The 23,940-nt window shown below is 40.9% G+C and overlaps 2 protein-coding genes across 2 annotated transcripts; both read right to left on the reverse strand.

Moving 5' to 3' along the window:
* Positions 1-7,834: 7,834 nt before the first annotated feature.
* Positions 7,835-10,942, reverse strand: LOC113578954 (potassium voltage-gated channel subfamily G member 4). The gene is made up of 3 exons (XM_027012527.2): positions 10,864-10,942; positions 9,529-10,327; positions 7,835-8,683 (listed from the first exon to the last, which is right to left on the reverse strand). Exons 2-3 carry the CDS (start codon positions 10,270-10,272, stop codon positions 7,835-7,837), a joined length of 1,593 nt encoding a protein of 530 aa, XP_026868328.2. The 5' UTR covers positions 10,273-10,327; positions 10,864-10,942.
* A 9,137-nt stretch (positions 10,943-20,079) lies between these two features.
* Positions 20,080-21,980, reverse strand: LOC113577992 (beta-1,3-galactosyltransferase 1-like). Its single transcript, XM_027010940.2, is given in 3 exon segments — positions 20,080-20,560; positions 20,563-21,428; positions 21,946-21,980. Coding segments are annotated over 3 exon segments (1,164 nt in total). The 3' UTR covers positions 20,080-20,297.
* Positions 21,981-23,940: the final 1,960 nt, after the last annotated feature.

Here is a 23,940-nt window from a genome sequence, read left to right on the forward strand (position 1 = left end):
CTAGTCTGCCTTTGTATTTATATCCCTTGTCTGCTTTTTTGTTGTTCTTTAACTTCCCCTAGAACATATTCTCTGAGTTTCCTGTGGGTTTTTTTTTTAGCTTCTTTCTATATGTTCTCTGATTTCATGTATATTTCCTGTCTTATTTATCATGAACTGTTACCACTACCATCATTCAGGAATTAACCTAAATAAACATTGCTTATCAACAAGTTTGTGTCCTACTTTCACTCACTCCACATTACACACAGTTACTTTAAACACAATGCCCAAACATGAAGGTGGAGCAGTCAAGACAGTCCCAAAAACATGTCACTAAAGAAGAGACTTGTGCTTGACATGAATTAATTATTTTGAACCTCTGCTATCATGTTCCCTAATCATGGTAAATCTCAGCAACTAGGATAAATGCCAATCACCACAAATTAGTAAATTTAGTCTAAACATGAAAATAAACCAGGCATGACAATCCCCATTATAACAAAACTGAAGAGGACACTTGAAGAGGACAAAAATATATTAACGATGTATGTACAATATATGTATAATATGTATATATACGAAATGTACAATGTATATATGGATATGTGTATGTACACAATGTACAGTTCCAGCTTACAAATTTACAGATTTAGAGTCACATGGTGGTGGTTGTCCCCACAGTTTATCAGTTTCCCTGGTACAGGGCCTGAATGGCCTGTGGGAAGAAGCTCCTCTTCAGTCTCTCTCTATTGGTCTTCAGGGAGCGAAAGCACTTCCCTGACCTCAACAGAGAGAAGAGCCTATTGTTGGGATGGGTGGGGTCCTTCACAATTCTTCCGGCCTTGGTCTGGCACCACTTGTAATAGATGGTCTGCAGGTCAGGAAGTTCCATATGAGTGATGTGCTCTGCTGAACGCACCACCCTATGGAGTGATTGTCTGTGCTTGTCTTTGTATCTATCAAACTGATAAAAGTAGTAGTAGTAGTAGTAGTAGTTGGTACTCAGCACAGATGTCTCTGTATTCTATGCCAGCCACTTGGTTATGGCGTTCCATGTACACTCTGCCCTCTGTGCATTGTGAGGAGTTTCTTTGTCTTGATGTCAGTGGCTTCTGTCTCCTCCATAGGCCAACTTTTTATACCAGTGGGATATCCGATGACTAGCAGAGAGTATATGTGTTGTTAGCCTGGATCTTGTTTCATTGAGTTGACTTCTCAGGACTTGCCTCATTCTTTGTAGGTATTTAGCTGTAGCTGTTTTCATTGTGGTCTCTTCATGATTCCTGTGGGATTCCAAGGCACTTGTAGTTGCCCTCAAAACTGTTATGTTACCATCTGGGCTCTGTGCTAGGCACCTTCCCTCTGCTTGTAACCGTCCAACCACACTTGATTTCACTGAGGAGATTCAGGCCTATGCAAAACAGGGACAAGGCATCTCCTTGGTAAATCCTGCACATGATGGTGACTTGTGTTGTTGGCTTGAATTTTGCCTCGAGTTCCTGTGAAGGCTTTTAGAGTCCTGTTGCTGTTATACAGTCTCAAGCATTCCAGAATCCATGTGTAGTGCACTGAATCATAAGCTTTCTTGTAGTCAGTCCAGACAGTGCACAGGTTGGTCTGTCTGGTCTCACAGTCTTGAGTGACAGTTTTATCCTCCAGTAGCTGGTTCTTGGCTGTCACATATTGAATCATGCATCTACTCACCTTAGCCACAATGATGCCTGACAGGAGCTTCTATGTAGTGAAGAGGCAGGTTATTGACCAGAAGTTTGATAGAACTACCCCTTTCTGGGAATCCTTCAGGATCAGGACTGTCTGGCCATCAGTTAACCATTCAGGGTGGATACCATCCATTAGCAGTTCATTCAGCCAGTAGGCATGGACCATATCAGGCTGTCCAGTTCTTCATACTTAAGATCCTTTCTTGGATATCTGCTAGCATGATGGTTACAGGATCCTATTCAGGGAGGTTGCTGTGTCTGCTATCAGGTCTTCTAACCACTCTGCATTGTTGCTGTGTGATGCTGCCTTCTCTCATATGCCTTTTCTGTATCGTTCAGTCTGCAGCTTTGGTGGGTCTGTTCTTATGCTGTTACCCTGTACACATTGGATAGATCATGAGAGAACATCCTGTTTATTCTCCTGGCTTCTACTTCTCTTGTGTAGCTCTTCAGATTGGCAGCCCGAGCTGTTAATCTTTGCTTGGCTTCTCCAAGGCCTCAGGTATATATAAGCTCTTCACAGAGACAGAGTAACATGAGCTCCTGAATTTTTAACAAAATTTTGATCATAAAGTGGGCAAACTGGGGAAATAACCTGAAAACATTGGATATAACACTACTAGAACCATTTATGAAGTTTTAATTTTTTCTAGCAAATCTATCAATAAAATATCAAAAACAAACTCAGTTCTTCAAACAAAAAAAAAGACAACTACAAGATGATTACAAGGAAAAAAACTACAAGAAGACAACTGAGCATGGACATCAGCAGAAGAACAAAGAAAAATATAAAACAAAACAGGATTCAGGACAAGAAATTCTGCAGTAAGGTATGCACCACTTTTGAAGAATATGCTTAATAGTAAAACTCTTACAAGAAGAGGCCAAATTTCTTATTTTAACTAGCTAGTTGCTAGCAGCATAAAATACATGAATCTGCAGAAGTGCTCCCCCAGCCGGAATACAAAATAAATAAATAAATAAAAAATCATCTGTCACCATGGCAACCAGTTCAGTGCAGAGCAAAGAGGTGGAATATCCTGCCTTAAAGTGTAAACGTGCCAAGGTAAAGAAAAAACGAAGAACAAGTCCTAGCTGAAAATCTAGATAATCAAAAACAGCCTGATCTTCCACACTGCTGACCCATCTGCATGGAAATAGGCATTCTGCAATCTCTTCCCATTTGTTGTTAAGGCAGGAATTGGCAGAAGCAGAAGAATCATTGTGTGTGAGGATGGAAATATGGACACTGACAATCCTGTGCTCACAATCGCCTACTATACCACAGGCAATATTGATACAAGGCAACAATCTGGGTCTGAGTTTTGAGGAGATCTTCTCCCTACTGAGGTGGAATGAACTGGGGAGGGTGCCACTGCAAACAATACTCCAGCCACACTCCTCTCCTGAATCCCACCCATCTCTCCCTCAGACGGACAGCTGAGGGAGCATCTGACCCTGCTGGAATTGGACTCTGCTGAGTTCAAAGAGTTCACACAGGCCAGAATCTCAGACAAGACAATCAGCAACCCCATCCAGCAGCTCGGAGAGGAGGTTCAACAGCTGAAGAGGGAGAACCATACTGGCATAACTGGACTCAGAGAGAGCCTGAAAGAGCTCCAACAGGAGCTATGTACATAGAAGGGGTAACAAAAACAAGCACCCTGTCAAAACTTTCAGAACTTCAGGGACTATGCTTTAGCCTCCACACACACACCCTCAGACACATACACCAACAAGAAACAGTCACCACATCCATCAGCAGTGGAACTACAGAAATACCTGCCTCTGCTCATCCACCAAGCACACAAAATACAACATCCAGTAAGGTCTCCACACCTGACACCTAAACACTCCTAGCAGCAGAGTCCTCACCTACCACCAAGCCCTCCAGAGCCAACCCAGCAGAGCAGAAACCTCACATCCAACAGGACTCCAACAGGCAATTTCTAGATTCCCAGAAGCTCTTCAACACCAGGTGACAGTGAAGTGCTGACCTGGCCCATTGACACCTGAAGAAGACTTGGCAAACTGCAGTACATCATCCACAAAGGCACCAATGACCTTCACACCCTGTGCAGAAACACCACAGTGATGGCAATAAAGAGAGTGGAAATGAGAGCTAGAAAGGGGATCTAAGAGAGCCACATAGTTATCTCAACCCTGCTACCAGGTCTATCACACTGACACACATAATCTACAGTATCAACACAAAAAATACGTATGGCCTTATCAATTATACATCTGGCACAACACCCCACCATCACCCTTCAGGACATGTACCACGGGCTCCACCTACACAATAACAGCATGAGGACCTTTGCAAAGATGAATCTTTGTAAAGATGTTGCCTTGGGCTGCAACTCTGCATCAATAAGTCTTACTCCACCTTCGGGAATCCCCAGACCACTGCTTCTGTACATGCCAAGCTATGACCCTTTGTCACCCAAAAGTCACAGCAGGTGCTGGATTTCACCAGCCCCATGCTTGAGCCCCATGATTCCTCTGCAGCCACATGCTTACCTGCTTCACCACACCACACCACCAAAAAGGAAAATGAGACCGTACTACCTGTGAGGAAAACACCTTCAAAACTATCCAACCACATTTCAATAGTAAAATTAGTGAAATCACACTGCTGGTTAAAACTACATCAAAACAATTGGCCTATCAGAAACAGACACATACCTCTGTGCTGTCTTCATTCCTTCAAAATAATCCCCCTATTGTGATGAGGAGTATGTCATAAACCTAAACACCCTCCACACAGAAATGAGTCACTTTCAGGCCCATGGTAATGTGCTGGGAGATTTCAATGCTTAGATAAGAACAGAGCCTCATTACATAGAGCCACTCATAGGCTCTCTGGGAAGAGTCATATATTGTTCATCCTTCTGAGCTAGTTTGGTAGATTATGCAATCACTAACAGACCCCAGCACCATTAATGCATTCACTGTTAGGCAGCAATCCCCTTTGTCAGACCATAATCAAATTATTGTATACCTTACGATATCTGTAACGCGAGGTGGCCTGAGTGCCGCAGGGTGAGGGGCAGGATGCACAAACTCCAATGTCTGGGACATACATTTATTAACATTTAAACATACAGCACTAACAGCACTCACAAGAATCACACACACTTAATTCAAACAAGAAACGGTTAACATTAAACACAGACAAGAAACACCGGCGTGTCCACAAACAAAAGTCCTCTCACTGCACGTAACTGGCCAAACCACGTGCCTCATGGGAGGCGAGCGTTCCGTGACAATATCAAACCAAACCAACCAAACAACAGCAGAACACAGTTAACTATACACAATTCATTGGGTATAGTTTTATCATGGACAGCCATAAATCATGCAGTTAATCAATGCAGTTAATTCAGCTGATATTGCTGACAAAATCTATAACTTTAACAGCATAACTTTGATAAAAGCAAGAGCAGTGGTAAATGTCATATTAATCTCTTCCTGGCATCTCCATGGCAACGCCCCTGTTAATTTACTTCCTGGTTTTGTTTCCTCATGTTTTCTTCTTTTGGTTTATTTTGGTTCCACATTCTAACTACTTCAGTACCCACCTGTTATTTGACCCACCTGAATCATATAAGTCTCCATTAGTCTCTGTATTAGTTACAAAACATAGTTTGGAGGCCAGACAGACTATCCAGATGGTGAAACATCTTGTAGGGTGTTATCCCCTGTTGCTGAGAAGTCATGGAGTGTACAAACAATAACGACCTCAAGATGTCCAATTACAAGATAGTGAGTTGTATAGTGTAAACAGTACAGTGATCTGACGACTTTGAAAGTCATGTAGTGTGTCCATGGATTAAGCAGAAGTAGGTTATCTGTTTTGTTGCCCAGAGACTGCAGATCTGAAAGGAATAAATACAGTAAACAGATCTGAAACCCATGTAATTTCCTCCTTAAGCCTGGGAGTTTAAACAGGTCCAGTGCTCATGTTTACCTCGTGTCAGACCTGGGTTTGAGTCCTGTGCTGGCTATCTGTCCATGAGCTGAATCTCAAGAGAGAAGAATAAAGTTAAGGTTTTGGAATGGGTCTTAATCCAGTAGAAATGTTGTGGAAGGACCTGAAGCAAGCAGTTAATGGGAGGAAACCCACCAACATAAGTGAGTTGAAGGTGTTTTTTTACTGAGGAATGGACTAAAATTCCTCCAAATCGGTGTGGAGGACTAATCCACAGTTACCAGAAACGCTTAATTGCAGTTATTGCTGCATGCCAGATACTGAAAGCAAAGGTTTACATACTTTTGGCACTCACAGATATGTAATATTGGATCATTTTCCTCAATTAAAAATGACAGTCTAATATTTTTGTCTCATTTGTTCAATTTGTTGTTTTTTTTTATTTACTTTTAGGACGTGTTACAATCTCATGAAGTTTTAGGTCAAATTTATATAGAAACATCTTAAGTGTTCACAAACACATTACAGGGAATTGGTGTTGGCAATCTACTGTATCTGGTTCTTCACTCTGGTTAGTGAGTACTTAAGCGACCATGGGTTTTTGTGAAAGGTGCTTTATAAATCTAACATAATAACAATAATAATCATAATAATGATAATAATAATAATTATTATTATTAATAAACCATTTACATGACACTAAATGCTATCTAAAAAGCTGAGCCTCACATGATTTCAAGATAACACATGATTTATTACAAACTAATCAGTTACACATTACAATTGTTTAGAATGCAGCATATAAAATATTACCTTAATGTTACCTCTAAATGTTACCTCTAAAATGAAAGACAGAAAGAGAGATGTAAAGAAATAGTGAGGGAGTGAAATGTGAATAGAGAAAGTAAGCCCAAGGGGGAGATTTCCTCAAACCCAACTCCTGAGTCGAATAGCTCTGCCCCACCTCCACTCTCCACACCATCTTTCCCCCAAAACCCCACCATTCCAGCCTCAGACCTCTTTCAGTCTTATCCTGACCAAGAACTGAGTTTGCCACCACTAACCAACAAAAGCAATCGCATGCCGGTATCACCCCACCATAGGACAACAGCCTCAGGAAGGCACACTTGGTAAGACATTGATTTACAGTCGTGAAGAATAGCTGATGATTTGCTGGTTATTACCACAGCTGGGATATCACATGAGTGAACAATGTGATGTGACCATACTTATCTTTGCAGTCGGGGTAGATGAGAACAAAACTTCATAGATCAGAGTTTGTCCTACAATATCAGAATAAGTTGCCACAGATTTTTAAATAGTTAGCTAATGCTTCCTCTCAATTACTTTTTATGAATTTATTGGTTAAGATTGTGCTAATGTCAACATCGACCTCAAAAACCTCAAACCTACATCCTCTGACAATATGCTTCAACATTTTGGTTGTTTTTCTTGTTTGATCAGTATATGACTAAACAGCACAGAATTCACAAAATACAGAATGAGTAACAATGGGTATAAGGAAATGTACCTGACATTCAAAGCCACACTATATTAGTAAGATTACAATCAAGACCACATAGTTTACCCTCTAGATGAATCCATAAAGCTTGCAGCACTTATATTGAAAATGGCAGCATTAGGCAGAAGATAAAGACACACTGTGGTCTTGACAACCACATTTTGTAGGCACACTTGTATCAAAGGACTCACAGATGCTTAGCATGAGATTTTTACATTCATCACCAACAATCATTACATTTACCTGAAAATCTGTATATTTACCTAATACTTTTATCCAAAGCAACTTACAATTATGACTGAGCATAGCTTGAACAACTCAGAGTTAAGCACCTTAGGGCTCAGGGGCCCCTACAATGGCAGGGCTTGAACCAGTAACCCTCCATTACAAGTCAAGGACCTTAACCACTGAGCTACCACTGCCAACAGCATGAGTGATTCTGATACCAGATGAGTGACAATGATACCAGAGTTACTTAACTGTAGTGAAGATCGTCACTGCAGTAATGCTAGTCACCACAGTACTGTTAGAGACCATAAACAGAAAAATAAAATAAGCATTTGCAATTACACCTGGATGTGATGTTTGTAGGCTGATCTCAGTGTCCAAGGTTCGGTCACTATCACAATCGTCCGGATGCATGACATTCCCTCGTTGCAGCATGTAATACATGTCTCAGCATGCTGTATGTGTGATGATAGGTTGGTGAGAGCTAGTCCCATTCTCATCATTGCAGCCTTTGTTGGTGTCTACCTGTAACCAAGCATGAGGTCTTGTCTCTGACTTTCTTCTGACCTCTTCTGCAGCACTTGCAGCAAGGAAGGCAGCTCTCTCCTCCTTGTAACTCACAACGTGCTCTTGCTTGAGTTCACGGTAGGAGCAGGAGAAGACGTGAAAGATGGAGGTGGCTGGGAAGGCTATGATGAGGATGCCACTGAGGATGCTACTGAAGGCCACCACCTGGCCAGGGATGCTAAGTGGCACCATGTCGCCGTAGCCTACCGTCGTCATGGAGATGACAGACCACCAATAGGAGGCAGGGATGCTGCTGAAGCTGTTGGGCTCCACAGGTGGGCCGACAGCCAGCTCGTTCTCGGCCAGGTGCACGAGGGGGGAGAAGAGGGCCACAGCCACAAACAGGAAGAGCAGCAGTAGACCAAGCTCGCGTGTGCTCCTCTGCATGGTCAGGCCCAGCGTCTGCAGGCCCAGCGAGTGCCTGCCAAGACGCATCACATACAGGATCCGAAGGGCACGGATGACCCGTAAAATCAGCCCCAGCTTGTCTAGGTACCCTCTGCTTGCCCCTCTAGCAGTGGGCATGCCCGGACTCCTTTCTTTCTCACCAACCACCAGGGAGATGTAGTATGGCAAAATGGCCAGCGCGTCAATGATGTTGAGTGGCTCACGAGCAAACACTAGCTTGCTGCGAGCCTGCATGAAACGCAACGCCAACTCCAAGGAGAACCAGGCCACACATACGGTCTCCACAATAAAAATGTGCCGACACCTTTGCGAGCATTCACCCTGTGTGGGAAGAATGTTAGCAAATCATTTCAACCTTGCCTATTGTGAAGGAAATATTGTTGTGTTTCTTTCTCTATCATTGTAAAGCGTGAGAAAGCTTAGCATAAGATTAGAAGAACAGGACGTTCCCTAGAGAACGTCCTTGAAGAAATACACTCCTTCCAAGGAGTTATCTGGTCTCAGCAGAAGCAAACCCTCCCTCGTTCTCTCGAACGCTACGGCTATTATATAAGGGGAGGGAAATCACCCAAAGGGGAGCGAAGCAAATAGGCACGCTCATTTTTTGAAACTAATAACTCAATAAAATCTTCTTATCCACATCTGACTCCTTGTTTGCTGAATTTCCACCACACTATACATGGAATTTTCATAATATATACACAAACTAAAACAGATTATGTATTTCAAGGGATAGTACAAATCTACCCGCCACTCATTTTTTGTTACTAACATTTAATGCTATATAAAAGTATGTGCTTCTTGGGTTTGTTAACATCAGATTATTTACTACTCTACTAAACCCCACAGCCTCAGGTCACTACCCAACATATCCACTGTGTAATTTGATTGCCACTTGATCATTTTACTACCAAGTTATTTCCTGTTAATTTGGATCAGTTAAGTTTTTAACTGTCTGTAACTGTTAAGAGTTGATCAAGTACTGCCAATACACTGCCATCAAGTCTCTAGTACAGCTCCCTAGCATAGCAGTCAGAGCACCCTGCCTGAAGTGACAGGGTGTGATAGTGTCTGTCAACATTTAATTCATATTCATAATATTCATATTCATAATATTCATATTCATAATACCCCCGAATGCTGACCACTTGAGTCTGCGTACCCACCCGGCTCTCTTCCTCTCTGAGATCAGGCATGGTGCTGATACAGAGGCTGATCACTGTCACAGCGATCATGACCACCGAAAGGCAGGCAAAGCTCTTTCCCATCCATCCAGAGTGAGGGTTGTCCACGGCCTCCCTGAGCTGACTCATCACACTGCAGATCTCCTCGCTGGCGGGTCCTGAGCACAGCTTCCGGCTCCTCCGCTCCTCCGTCCTCTGCTTGCACTTAGCCACCTCCTCTAGGCAGCTCAACATGCGTCGCCGGCAGCAGCTCTCCATGTGTGCCGGGTCGATGCCCCAGTAGGTGAACTCGTCAGAAAGCGAGATGGCACACGACTGACCCAGCAGCCGCAGCTTGCCGGCGGCCAGGAAGTTGAGGATGACGCGAAAGGTGGCGGCACTGCGGTCGAAGAAGAACTCGTGCCGTGTCTCATCATAATCATCACAGAGGAGCGCAATCTCCTTGGCCCCACGGCAGTGATGCAGCTGCCCCAGACGAGAGAGCGGGAATTCGTCCAGCGTGCTCCAGGGGAATGTGTAGCGGTCTCCACCCACATTGATGAGGGCCAGCCGGCTGTGGTCAATGCTCCCAACGGAGGAGGGGTCACGCAGAAACTGGGTCCTCTGAAAGTACACCCCTTTGGCAGTCTCCATCTCCAGGATCTCAGTGAAAAAGTGGTCGAGGCTGCTGTCATCAGTGCTGGCCGAAACGTTGCTGAAGTCATTGGTATTACTGATGATGGGCATGATGGCATTTGGCCAAACAAATACAGGATCTGTAGGAAGACGCTGGTGTCTTCACCTTCAGGGCATTCAAATTAGAGGTGTCAAAAGAGGAGCTTAGCAGTGAAATCTGAATAAAATATAATTTGGAGATTCATAGCTAATAAACATAGCATCTTCATATAATTGCTTTATACTTTATAATTTCTCCATATAATTTCTTTTTACTGTGTCTACTGTCTGTGTGTGTGTGTGTGTGTGTGTGTGTGTGTGTGTGTGTGTGTGTGTGTGTGTGTGTGTGTGTGTGTGTGTGTGTACGTCAGAGAAAGAGAGAGAAGTGTTTGGTAAGGAACACCAGTATTCGTTGCTGATATTTTTCCCATTACGAGAGTAAAACATAAACAAACCTGTTTATATGGAAAACAACCTTTGATGGACTACAAATCTAACTGCCATTGTTTTAATCATAGTTTGTGTTTGGCCCAGACACAAAAAATGCCTTACAAAACAGACAAAACTCGTAAAGCACGTGAGTCGCTTGTCGACTAGTAAGATTTTATTAGATATATATCTAAAAAAAATAAAAATAAACAAGGAAACGAATCTTGCACTCACCTTATGCGCCAGAAAAAGTGCTGGGTTTACTGTCCAAAAACATCACAGCTCGAGCACAACTATAATAATACTCCCTACCATCAAGCAAGATAAATAAAATGAAGAGAACAGCTAATACCCTTGGATGATATAGTCTAGAGTATGTGGAGGCAGATCTCTGTCCCGTCGTGTTTAAATCTGATCGCGAAGTATCACTTCATGCGGTGTTGCCAACGTCTACAAACAATTATGAGCGGCTGCTGAATGCTGCTTACTTTTGTGCATCACTTCTAATCATTTTTACAAAGTGGAAATAATCTGCCGATTGCACAAACATAGCCCCAAATCTCTTGCAAATCCGGGTAAAGCAGAGATTAGGTGAAAAAGAAACATCCGCTAATGTCGGAAAATTGTTATCTCGTTAAATGTTTTAGACCAATCCTGAAGCGTGCGTGCGTGCGTATATATGCGTGTGTGTGTGTGTGTGTGTGTGTGTGTGTGTGCGCGCGAGAGAGAGAGAGAGAGAGAGAGAGAGAGAGAGAGAGAGAGAGAGAGAGAGAGAGAGAGAGAGAGACAGAGACAGAGAGAAAAGAGTGGCTTGGTATTAATTTACTCATTATAAACATTTTAAATGTTTTTAACTAATAAAGGGTATTGTTTTTTAAAGCACTGGATGCATTAGGCAGTTAGAAATGTTTTTTAATTCCTGCTTTAACGGAGTCATTGAAATCTGGGGACCACAATGGCTTGGCCTTTGATTTGAAGAGATAATGATTGCATCACGATATCATTCGGAAAGAGAGTAATTGACATCTTAGAGACATCTTAGAGTTTTTCTCAACAATATAAAAATTAGTATATAAATGTTCCAAGTGCTCTTAGCTTTTGTAGTTGATGGACATCTTTACTACACCCCTGTTTGTTTTTCAAGCCTGGCTTTTATGTCATTCCATTTGCCTGCTCTGGGTCTCAGATTACTTGTAATGGGATGGCTTAACCATACACAGGAAAAGAATAGACTGTTGTGGTATAATATTCTACTTACAGCATGCATCGTTTTACTTTTTTTTCCCCAGTTCTCAAATAACCTCACTGAATAAATGTGCTCCAGATGCTGCCATACAACAGAACAATATCATGTCTATAACTCTGAATGCTGTCACAGTAAAATGCCTTGTAGGGTTCTGTACTGTAAAGCCAATTAAACCCAACACTGAATTTAATGGCCATTCTGAGGGAAAATACCAGAACACTCAGATACCATCCATGCCGTTTGTGGTACATTCTTAATTATTAAGCTGTTACTTGTTAGGCTGCCCATTGCTTGCATGTTGCAACGGTTACTATCTTTACATAATTTGGACTGTTAATTCACTCACCATGTTACCTTGCATCTCTATGTGCTTTTGGACTGATAATATACTTCATATGTATTGTCCAGTCCTCTCATACTGTTGTGTGCTTTTCAAGAACCAAAAGACACTTGAAACAACATATATGTCCAAGGGGCGCATGTAGATAATAAACAAAAGAGGTCCCAGGACTGATCCTTGTGGAACCCCTTGAGAGAAGAGAGATCAGTTTTTTTTGTACACTGCGTAGCCATTCTGTACAATACTCTCTACTCTCATTTGGCACTGCTTTGTACAGGCCTGGTCTGACCTCCGAGTGGGTCTCTAATTTCATGGCAAATAAAAAGCTGCATGGGCCTTCTGACCCCATTTTTTTGCACAGAAACCCTTTAAATGTGCACGTCCTCCTACTACACCTTGTTTTTTTTCTTCACTACACTATGTGTAAATTAATACCTTTAAGATAAATAATTAAATAATTGGTTACAATTATCTATCCATGCCTTACTGTGAAGTGAGTAAAGTTATTTATGATTCATAACTTACTATTTATATCTGAAGAAGGTTCCAGGAAGGTTTTTCTTACTTGAGGTGTTTTCCACTAGATGGAGATATTATTTACGTATAGATGAAAGAACATTTCTTTGTGTTAAACACAACACAAATAAGGCATCGTACAGCACTATTCATATTCTAATAAATTAATTTCTCTGCCCATGTTATAATCAGTATCAGCAACATTTGATAGGTTTTGTAATATTCATATTCTTAAACAAATTTAAACTATTCATTTAAAGCAGTGCTTGATGCTGGCTTCTACCTTTTGTATTTCTACTTTTTACATTTTTCTCTTTGGCCTACTGTGACCTTTTCTTGCATATTGCCATGTCTCACAAGCTCGTTGTACTCTTTTCTGCTCTCCATATCGGGTTCTAGGTGATTCAAAATAAGCCTATATTACCCAGGGTGCATTATATGTGTATTCTTATATGTATGTGTATTGTGTGCTTATATTTATACTTATTGCCACTTTTTAAGTGTTTCATTCAGAAGTAAAGCTAAAAATGTCATTGTGTAGTCACTGAACGTACAATAAAGAACAACTTAAAACTTAATTTCAATTATTAAAGTAATAGAAACCACTAAGCCCGTAATGGAGAACTCTGTACTATCAAATCTATCTATAATATATCAAAGAAAGATGTGGAATCTCTGGCTTCCTTGTTTTGTTTTTTTTGGTTTTTTTTTTTGCGAGTCCACGGGAATGGAGGAACGAGGCTTTGCCCTTGCTAGCCAGAGACCTAGCCGGCTCCAACGAATCGCCGTCACCACGGTCCTCGGGGTGCTCTTTGGATGTCCTCGGTTCTGGCTCAGTAGCCTCAGATGCCACCCCCCCCCCCCCCCCCCCCCCCACCTCCGGAGTGGACGCAGACGCCGGTCGTGGTCCTGCCGCTAGAAAGTCCATCTTTCGCCGAGGGAGCTGGTGCTCTGTGGTGGTTGGTCATTCTGTAACATTGGCCCGAGGACACACAGAACAGGACACACAGACTCCCTCGATTTAATGAGACGTTTAATAACCGAAAACACTAATGACACTTGTGGCACTCACTTATGTGAGTATCGAACAGTATAGAAAGGAACAACAACATATCATGCTAACAATATTTATACTCAAGAAAACTACACTATTATTGAATCATAACTGAAAGCTGGATGAGTCTTGAAACATCCTTAAATATGAGGTGAAGTAGAAATCCAGAAGGTTGTTCATGCAGTGTTTGGAAATATTTTTGCTAACACACAACAGTTGAGCTAAGCAAATGGAAATCAGGTTAAACTTCAATCAAAACTAGTTGAGTGCTTATATCTGAAATACCAACTTCTATTTCTAAGAGAAAAGCAGGCCTTTCTCAAGCTATCGCCTTAGGCTGAAGTATCTATTATATTGTGTATACAGTATAATAAAGTATAATAGATAGGGCAACTACTAAGCTTAGGAAACAATGAGATTGAGGCCAGAGTCAAGACTACAATTTGTACACTTGGAGACAACATGCCTGCGGTGCAGTGCTGGTCTGGGCTGGGTAGCCATAATCTGTCCTGCAGGGGTTTTGGACTTGTTCCAGAGGAATGGGTGTGTCCTCTGGAGTTGTGTTGCTCAGTCTCTCTTGTACCTGTTGACACAAAGTCTGAAATCTGGGATATTTTAGTTCTCACCCAGTGGAAAATTTTAATACTGGGTTTAATTATTAGTTTAGGTTATATCCAGAGTGACTTACAAAAGGGCTTTGTCATTTATTCATAGAAGATATCCTAGTACAGTACAGTACGTTAGAATCAAACATACAAATGAACTAGAATACTGTAGAATACATGGATGAATGCTCATACCTAGAAGTACAAAATACATAAGGTCTATCTTAAACAATGATGAGTGCATTAAACAAAAAGTGCTAGAGTTTGTTAAACAACATAAACAATACCCTACAATAAGTATTAATTTAGTCAGTCAATATGGGAGCAGGGTCAGTTGTCCTTTAAATATTCTGCAAACATAATATGGCCATAGCTTACCCACCTGAGCTAGCAGGGCCCTATTTTAACACAACCACAAAGAGTTCTTGGTAAGGTGCACAAACCAGTAGAGTAAAGGTGATACAACTGACAAGGAGTGCTGATTCTCAGCCTTCACAGTCTCCAAAAGCAATCTGTATAAATATGGGTACACTTTAGCAAAAATAAGTTTAATAAAGAATAATCACCACCCTGTACCTGTAATATATACAACTACACTCGACAGCTCCAACATTACCAATTACAAACAGGTATCACTTCTCTCTTTCCTCTCAAAAGCCCTTGAATGAGCAGTTAACAATCAATTACCTCTTTTCCTCATCCAGAACCAGCTGCATGACATCAATCAGTCTGGCTACAAACCAGCACAATAATTTGCATTTATAGCATTTAGCTGACACTTTTGTCCAAAGCAGCTTACAATTATGACTGAGTACAACTTAAGCAACTGAGGGTTAAGGGTCTTGCTCAGAGGCTCAACAGTGGCACTGCCCTTCATTCAACATTCAACAGAAACATCCCTCATAGCTGTCACAGGGAAACATGCTGCTAAATGCTGCTACTGTTTTGATTCTCTCACAGTAAACCACAACATTCTCCTCTGGGTTCTCGACTTGGTGTGACTGGTTCTGCATGGAAATTGTTTCAGTCCTATCTGGAGAGTGCTAACATGCAGAGGATCCACATCCAAACCATGTAGACTCTCCACTGGTGTTCCACAGGGGTCAGTATGAGGCTCTCTTCACTACTCTTTGTATACTCATTCTCTTGGTGATCTAATATCTTCTCATGGCTTCTCCTACCACTGCTATGCTGATGACACTCAATTATTTGTTTCTTTTTCATCCTCTGACATGCAGGTCTCCAGATGTATCTCAGCATGCTTGACTGACATTACATCATGGATGACAGGCCACCACTTGAAGCTCAGCCCCAGTAAAACCGGTTTCTGTAAATCCAGGTACCTCCCAAGCCTTACCATGACCTCACAGTTTCCTTCAAGAACTCCCTGGTATCACCATCTGAAGATGCCCATAGCCTGGGCATAACTTTGGACAACCAGTTGTCATTCTCAACTTATGTTTCAAATCTAATTTGTTAATTTAAGTTACTTAATCTAAGTTTAATTCATAATAATTTACAAAAAATTAATCAGAGCTTAATTACTTCTTAATTAATGCTTAATTACTCTTAATTACATTGGCTACTAGCAGCAAGCATGAAGTCCTCAGGGTATCTGTGGCACATTCTGTGAATTACATCAATCTGTTCCAGGTTTGTCTGACTGCATCTTTATATTAATTGTCGCAGGGAACATATGCTGCCCAGAACTGAAGTTGAGGAATGAGATTAAACTAGATTTCTCATCTTAATCCTGTTATATTTCTCTCTCTCTCTCTCTCTCTGACTACATACCTGTGCTGCAAGGCAGCCCTTTTTTATCTTCGGGAATATTGCCGTGTGTGAAATTGAGTGTGTCAAGATCTACAGACTCAAGCTTGTTGTTGAGCAGTGACCTCAGTGGCCATGGCAGGTCATTGTGCCTGTGGTGTGCCACAAAGCACAAAGTTCATTTGCTTTGCTTCAAATGAACCATATGCAAAGCATCTTTTGAAAAAAACAGCATTTTTCGATGTAGACAGTTCCCCTACAGTACCATACAAATATTACTCAGTAATCGCCATCAAAACAGTGGCTTACAAGTGCGACAAGGCAAGGAGCAGGATATACAACTGTCTCTTGACATAAGAAACATTGACAAGACAAAACACGAAATGTAAACAGTTATGGCACTCAAATAAAACAAACCAGTGCAGCATTATCGTCACAGTTGAAACAGTCAATAAACATGGTTCCCACAGCACGTGGCAGGCCATACCACATGGTGTGTGGGAAGGGGAGCATACCCTTACAGTAACCCCCCCCCCCCCCCCCCCTTCAAGGATTGGAAGCATGGCAAAGACCAGCCACGGCAGCAGCCTCATCAGGACCCATCTGAGACACACAAATGTTGCACAGCATCCTGTGATGGCCCGAGTGTCGCAGTGCAAGTATCAGAATGCACAAGCATCTGTAATGGGAATCACTTAAAACGAACCAGTACAGCGTGATAAGGACAATGAATGATAACAAACACAAAAACATAAGCATGACTATATGGGTGCTGAACAAGGAACATGCACATGAACGTTAACAACAACCCGCTACAAACACAGGGGTTTAAAAACATACATCAATGTCATATGAACAAGGTGCAGGTGTCTCATAACAAGGGGGGGCGTGGTTATAAACAAGAGGGCAGTCACAATCGAAACATTCAATAAACATGTAACATGTGATGTGTGGGAAGGGGAGCATACCATTACACCCAGAGCATACGTGATGATTTCACCTTGAGAAATCTTCAATAAGAGAGGATACAAATTAACGTATTTTCTGATAATTGTGTTATGATCAATAATGTGTATGATTTAGTATTACATACACATTACTTGATCATACACATTACTTGATCATAAGACAAATATAAACTCCTATATTCTAATTTTCCCACATTCTTCCCACTTTGATCAGTATATTGATCATAATGACTTCTAAAATCACATTTCTCTTTAATCAAATTGCGATGGTGGCAAGGAGTGGCCGAGAGGCTTGTGTGGTTGCGGGGAGTCTTTATTTTCCCTAGCAATGGACAGCAGCAAGTCTAAAGGAAAACAAAACAGCAATGCAAAGCAGTAGGACGCTGCTAGCAATGAAATTGCAGTAACTCTCATGGCAACATGGCTTGCTTGAAGCAGTGAGCAATGTGCAGCACTGGAGGAGGAAACCTGTGTGCTTTAATACAGAGAAACCAAACTAGAGACACAGCACATGAGAGTTGTGTGTGTGTGTGTGTGTGTGTGAGACTGAATGGGTGGGCGTGTCCTTCCTCCTGTGTTCCAGCGCACTTTGACAGAACACCCCCCTCAACCCACCTTCATTATTCTGGGCTGTACCCTTCCCAGTCCCAGGTGTGTGCCCAGGTGATGAGTACCGTTCGTCATCGTGGAGGGACGTAGAGACGATTCAGTGGGCTGCGTGGCTGCAGCAACGTCTCGGTTCAGGCGCTCGCAGACTGCTTCCACGAAACACAACGGGGGGAGAGCTAGCTCTCATCTGGTGGGTTTAGCCTCATCGCTGAACTGATGGAAGAGGGCGTCTGCCTTCAGGTTCTTCAATTCCGGTTTGTAGGTGACCTGAATAACAACGAAAGAAGTATACGAACCAACGAGCCTGCCTGGAGTTAAGCCTCTTAGTGGTATCAGTAAGGGTAATAGCAGTGCTACGACTTCCCCATCAAAGTACTTTGAACCAGGCCTGACTGTTTGTCTGTTTGTCATAGGCCACTCCCCTTTTCAACCACATAGCTCTCTCTTCAAGGCTGACCTGTATGTCGACCCTTGGATGGACAGGTCAGGGTAAGACGATGAGGTTTAATTTTCACAACATGAAAATATTTGCAAAATCTGTCCAAGATTGGCTGCCATTTCAGCTGCTACCAGGATACCAAAAGCTTGATACTCCCTAAGGACCCTGTATTATTCACATTAGTGAAAAATTAACAAGTGACTGTAAATGATGCATGGAGACCAAAAGTCTTTACTGTGAGAGCAGTGAAAAGAGAAGAGAGCTGTCAGTATACGATCCCTGTTATTAGTGGCTATATTGCACTTCAGACATCAATGTGTGAATGTATTTTTCACATACTGGTGTCATAAAGCACATTCTTGATTCCATTGCAGAGACAAACAAAATGTGTATCAGTGTTTCAACCTTGATGTTCCAAAGTTCCCCATACAAAGCAAAACTAATGCTACAAGTTGTTTTGTCTTGTATGATTTGTTCAAGATGCATTTTGTCTATGTGCAGTACAGTCGTGTATCAGGCGTTTTGCTGAATTTTTTGTTGAAAGGCTTTTTTTCCAACCTGTCTCTGTCCAGCATGACATTAGATTCATTTATTAGAAACTCTTATTTCTAAGTGTTATAGCCCATCGGTTACCATGGTAAATTTGCATTAACCATCACCCAGCTCTTCACCACTATTGTGCAACGGTGAGCGGTAAGGAGGCAATCAGCAGTGGTGGATCCGGGGGGTCCAAATGCTTGGCCACAGGAACAGACCTGGTAACAGGATGGGCGGCATCCACTGTGCTGGGAACCGGAACTGGATCAGGACGGGCGGCATCTCTCACACGGGGAACTGGAACTGGATCGGGATGGGCTTTCATACATCCACCAAACACAGAAATGCAACCATTCAAATAACCATAAACTCATGGATTCAAAGAAACACAGCCATTCGAATAAACATGCAATGAAGTCAAAAATGCTGGATCAGATATCGATATGTGAGGCAGTGAGGCAGTTGTACCGAGCAGAGATGGACAGGCAGACAGAGAAAGAGATAAAGAGAGAGTGCATGCCTTGAGGGTTAATAAAAAAAAAACAGATCAGGCAACATTTAAATGCAAGATATCTGTAATGGCATCTCTATGGCATTATCATGTCATCTCTAATTTTGTTACATAGAAGTACTATTTGAATAAAAAGGAACTAGAGTTCTGAAAAAGGAAATTTGTAAGCAATGAAAAGAGACAAGTGGATTATTAGTCAGTAAACATACTCTTGTGATGCAAGGAGGCTAACCAGGATGCGGGGAGAAGTCATGGGAAACAGAATAATATATTTACACAAAAAACAAAGAACGTAGCACTCATGCACACGTAAGGTTAAACACCGACAACAAGAGACTTAAACAAGAGACTTATATGTTTGTTTAAAAACACTAAAATGTCCAGTAAACATTGTGAAGTTCACAGAACCTTTGTACATTTTACCCTTCATTTTTAACATTAACATATAATTAAAATGATATTTTATAATTTTGCCTCATCGATTTTCTTTTGCTATTTGTGATATTCTGCCTTTGTCTTGTTGCTGGAATTAATGCACTTTAGGCATTTAAGCATTTAGGAGCACAGATAGAAGATCTGAAAAGATTTTTGACTCTAATAGCTGTCATGGTAACCTTCTTTCAAGTCACTCTAGTTGTGTTTGTCAGCTTTCAACGAGTGTGTGTCAGACAAAATTCATATTCCAGACTGTTTATTAAGTGGCAAAACATATTATGGCACTTAACATTTGGACATTTTGAGTCAGTCCCCAATACAATAAGACAAATGATGATGTGATTTAATATTAAAAAAATACATGAGGTGAAAATTATGCCATAGTATAAAATTACTAGTTTTTGCGGTCATTGCCTCCAGCTATTTCCAAATACTTCCCCACCCAGTGCGTGTGAGGGCTATTCTCATGTACTCTGGTATCATCTGTCTCTTACCCTGAAGCTGTCTAGTCTGACTTCCTGTCAGGCAGATAAAGATGCAGACCAACAATACGAAAGGGGTACAATGTCCTCAATTGCACCTTTTATCATCACTTGGTTCATACAGGCACTAAATAAGTTTTACTCAGTTGTTCATTGTTAACAAGGAGGTCCTGGCTGCATAAGGTCTTTCCAAGAGTTTATTTGTTCTTGTATATTCCTTGTTGTTGTAGCAATGAGTTTTGAGTAACGACACCGGTCATACGGGACAGGGAACACATGGAACAGGTCTCCTGGTGAGTTGGTAAAAGGCATTCCCAGATACCTCATACAGAGCCCTAAATAAACATCTTCAATATACACAGCCTTCACATGCTTGGCTCCTTCAATAAACTTTTCTGGCATATCTAAAGAAAATACTGGCCCAGGCCCAGGGCATAGGGTGGATAATAGTCTTCTGGGAAAATGTCTTTTGGCAGATACCATTTGGAGTGGGGATCTCGGAGTACTATGCCACTACTGGCCACAAGCCCTGTGATGTAGTTCTGCCTGGGGGCCTGGAAAAGTTTATTCATTAAAGTGTTCACGTTAAGGAACATATCAGAATCAATCTTCATAGCATAGGAGGCATTTCGGCAATGTGATGCCAGCCATTCCATAATCACCATAGTCTTTATGGTAAGATTAGTGTAGGTGTCCAAGAAATCACTCTGCACAATATCATGGTATTCCTCACTCTCCTGGGATACATTTTGCTGTTGCTCATTCCTCGCTTCTGGACTGACGTCACCAAGCAGAAAGAAGAGACTCACCACCTTATCCATGACCAATTTCTCAGTCCCCCACGTACTACGAACAACATCTCGAGCTTCTCTGTTGCCTGGTGCCACAGGCACCATGAGAACCAAGAAAGGATTTTCTTTACGACACCTCTCAGGTTCATTAAAAATGTATCGGTAGCTACAAGGATAGGCCACGTGATATGGTGTCGCTGGCTTACATGGTTCTGTCACTGATACTGATGTCAATTGAGAAGACAGAGCAGAGGGGTCACTCACTGAAGCAATGGCAGTAGTTGACCACAAAGGAGATGTAGTGTTGAAAGTTATATTTGAAGCCCCTCTTGTGATTGTTGCATTGTATAGTATTTGAATAGTTGACATCCAAATTTCTGAGACTTCTGAGAGGTTCACATAATAGAAGACCAGTAGGGCCATAACCAGTAAAACAAGAAAATAAACACGGAAATGGTAACTTGGACATTCAGATCCTATGTTCAGCCAGCTCTTCCTGAAAACAGAATGTAAAAAAAAAAAGTAACATTTTCGTTTTTGAACATTTATTGATATTTTATTTATGGATACATTAATAATAAATTACTAATTAATTGTTTGTATATTAATAAATTAAACTCAATTATGAATACATAATGACTAAAAAGAAGACTAAAAATAACCACACATTATAATAAAAAATGTATTATGAATATAGTACTGCTTTAGATCACCTGTGTCTATTTAACAAGTTGGTGTTTGAACTCATAGTTGCAAATCCAACACAAACATATGTAGAACTATTAAAACAAATAATTAAAATAAAAGCAGTGCCTAGCATTTAACTAAGTAAAGCCTATAGATTTATTTTGTTTTTAGTACAAGTGTGTATTACGGAGCAATACAATGCTCAACCCAGAATTATCTACAGTTAACAGTATACAGTTTTTTCTAACCAAAGTTTAAAAAAATTAAATACAAGTGTATTCAGAAAAAGCAAATCAGTCCTTAGGCAGAATAATTATACTTCATACCTTTTTTCTCCTCTTGTGCTGGCTTCCTCTACCATCTTTTCATTCGGACTACAGCACAGGACTGTTTTGTGTCATTTGCCACACCTTTCTTTGAAGTACACCAGAGAAGAACTGCTTTTAGAGGTGACATGATCCCATGCAAATGCTGCCTACTTACCTCATTTACCCACATCCTTCTTCTTCCTATGTAACATTTGAATAACAGTAGTTTGCATTTACAAATATTTACAATATTACAAATATTTACAATATTAAATTTCTTGATTCTCACCTGCTGCTTTGGAGTCAATAAACTGACAAAAAATGAATGTTTCAAACCTTACACAGTGGTTCTCAAAGCGTCTTCCCACCTTAACTGTGCCACAGGTTAGTAACCATGGTGCAGTCTCCTGGGGTTGAGGTAGTGCCCTCCGAGGTTTTGCTTTTTCTCTCCACAGCCATAGATCTGTCTCAGTGTTCTTTTGTGTTAGTGTGAATGAGCATCACGTTCACATTATATTTATTTATCAGTTCTGTATATGGTTAACTGTTCCCAATAGCCTGCAGGTTTTAGGTTTGGCTTGCCAAACCAGTTTACATTGTTCTGTTTTTAATTAAGTTGGATAGCTAGTTCTTTTTATTATTTTTAATTCCCTGAAAAATGTTATTCCTGCTATACTTTTTAGAATAGCACTTAAGAAATGTTTATACTATACCCCCCTGAGTTGTGTTTATTTAGCGAGATTATCAATAGCATCTATCCCTCCATTTTTTCCCCAATAAACTTACATGGGGACATATTACTCAGTTTTTTCATCCCTTGCTTTTTTCATCCCAGCCAGTAAAATCTGATTCATATTTGTATAGCTTCTTTTCTTGCTAATGTAATTTATAAACTGGAACTAAACATAGCCCTTTTAAGCAGGTGACCACCCACTAAATAATTAATAACTAGCCACTTCGCATTTCCTTTCACACACATGCACACACACATATCAAGACTGGTTATAAAAATGTAATTAGATAACAATCACAGATTGTCGGTCACCAGGCGATTCTTGGTTTAATTTAAAACTTTTTGTTTGTTTCTTTTTCACCTAATCTCTGCTTCACTCGGGTTTTCAAGGGATCCAGGGCCTTCCCTAAAAGATGTATTACCAGAAATCTCAGGCTGATACACATATGTAATCAGCGTTCACCAGCAGCTCATAATTGTTTGGAGACTTCGGCAACACCGCATTAAGTGATACTTTGCAATCAGTTTGAAATATTAGCTGTTCGTCACCAAAATGTGAAAACTCTTAATTGTATTTATTTTGATGATAAGGGAGTACTTTCTAATTGGACTCAAGCTGTAATGTTTTTGGATAGTAAACGCACACTTTTTCCTGGCTCATAACTGAGTGCAAGATTCGTTTTTTTATTTTAGATATATGTCTAAACAAATCTTACTAGTAGACAATGGACTCACATGTTTTGCCCATTTCGTAACAGTAAGGCAAATTTTGGTTTGCGCCTGAGCCAAACACAATTAAACAACTATGATTAAAACTATTATTTCTGTTGGGCAGGAACAAGCAGATACAATAGGATGTCCAGGATTATTTTCTTTATGAATTTTAGGGAGGAGATAGAAACTGGTACAGTGAGGATTATCCACAATAAGACTTTATGTAAAATCAGGGAGGTGCCCTGCTGAAATGGCATGATTAATATTGGATTGGATGGTAGGTTGTAACTGTGGAGTGATGTCAGAATTGTTCTGCCTATAAAAACTAGTATCAGAAAGCTGCTTGAAAGCTTCCTTCTGTAAAGGTCTTTTCTTCAAATGGCAACAGCTCCACCCTGATCAGGTGTCATAAATATCAATGTCACTCCTTTTGTTAACATTGTTAAGTGCAGAGTATTCTTTGTTTGGTAGATTAAGTCTTTTAGCAGTTTTTTTTATGTATCTTACTATTTTCTCTTTAAAATTAGAGATGTAGAGTTACTAAAAATGTAGTAAGCTATACAAGG

Source organism: Electrophorus electricus, chromosome 1 (assembly GCF_013358815.1).
Source record: "Electrophorus electricus isolate fEleEle1 chromosome 1, fEleEle1.pri, whole genome shotgun sequence".
Classification (NCBI taxonomy): Eukaryota; Metazoa; Chordata; class Actinopteri; order Gymnotiformes; family Gymnotidae; genus Electrophorus; species Electrophorus electricus.

Bases quoted from the DNA above. Each gene is read 5' to 3' on its own strand.
- LOC113578954 (XM_027012527.2), bottom strand. From the start codon at position 10,272: ATGCCCATCATCAGTAATACCAATGACTTCAGCAACGTTTCGGCCAGC. The intron at 8,684-9,528 runs GTGGGTACGCAG...CTTCCCACACAG, and splicing joins TCAGAGAGGAAGAGAGCCGG to GGTGAATGCTCGCAAAGGTG.